A 1,222-nucleotide genomic window follows, 5' to 3' on the forward strand; every position below is an offset into this window, starting at 1 on the left:
TGGGGACAAGGACATCTGGGACAAGGGTGTCCCGGGTCTAAGGGACATCGGGGACAAGGACGTCCCAGCTCGTGGGGACAAGGACATCTGGGACAAGGATGTCCCGGGTCTAAGGGACGTCGGGGACGGGGATGTCCCAGCTCGTGGGGACAAGAACGTCTGGGACAAGGATGTCCCGGGTCTAAGGGACGTCGGGGACAGGGATGTCCCCAGCCCAAAGCGCATCAAGGACGAGGATGTCACAGCCCTAAGGGACTTTGGGGACAGCGACATCCGTGTCTCTGGGGACAAGGACATTGGGGTCAAGGATGTCCCGGGTCTAAGGGACATCAGGGACAAGGACGTCCCAGCTCCTGGGGACAAGGACGTTGGGGTCAAGGATGTCCCGGGTCTAAGGGACGTTGGGGGCGGGAATGTCGCAGCCCTCGAGGACGAGGACAGTGGGGACAGGGATGTGGCAGCTCCTGGGGACGAGGACGTTGGGGACAGGGATGTTGGTACCATCAGGGACACTGGGGACAGGGACATCAGGGATGGGGACAAGGACATCGGGGACAGACACGTCCCAACCCCTGGAGACCTTGGGGACATCAAGGAGAGGGATGTCCCGGCCCTGAGGGAGGTGGGGGACAAGGACATTGGGGACGGGGACATCCCGGCTCTAAGTGACACGAGGCACAAGGACGGTGGGGACCGGGATGTCCCAACCCCTGGAGACCTTGGGGACATCAAGGACAGGGGTGTCACTGCCCCGAGGGAGGTTGGGGACAAGGACCCTGGGCACAGGGATGTCCCAACCGCTGGGGACACCGGGGACAGGGACGTCTCAGAGCTTGGGGACATTGGGGACAGGGATGTCCTGGCCCTGAGGGACGTTGAGGACAGGGCCACCAGGGACAGGGGTGTCCCAGACCTTGGGGACAGGGGTGTCCTGACCCTGAGGGACATCGGGGACACAGATGTCACTGCCCCAAGGGGGGACGAGGACACCGGGGACCTCCCAGGCCTGAGGGACCTTGGGGACATCCCAGCCCTTGGGGACAGCGGTGTCACCGCCCTGAGGGACCTTGGGGACAGGGATGTCCCTGCCCTGAGGGACCTTGGGGACGTCCTGGACCTTGGGGACAGGGATGTCACCGTTCTGAGGAACTTTGGGGACGTCCCAGGCCTTGGGGACAGGGATGTCCCAGCCCTGAGGGACCTTGGGGACAGCGGTGTCACC

The 1,222-nt window shown here is 64.0% G+C and overlaps 1 protein-coding gene across 1 annotated transcript; it reads left to right on the forward strand.

Annotated features, from left to right (window-relative positions):
• Position 1: 1 nt before the first annotated feature.
• LOC146600635 (uncharacterized) lies at positions 2-1,216 on the forward strand (the record flags this gene model as incomplete). The annotated part of the gene is made up of 2 exons (XM_085320822.1): positions 2-1,066; positions 1,100-1,216. Coding segments are annotated over 2 exons (1,182 nt in total), but the record flags the coding sequence as incomplete, so codon positions are not given.
• Positions 1,217-1,222: the final 6 nt, after the last annotated feature.

Source organism: Rhea americana, unplaced genomic scaffold, assembly GCF_003343005.1.
Source record: "Rhea americana isolate MKP2758 unplaced genomic scaffold, rheAme1 scaffold_1190, whole genome shotgun sequence".
Lineage (NCBI taxonomy): Eukaryota > Metazoa > Chordata > Aves > Rheiformes > Rheidae > Rhea > Rhea americana.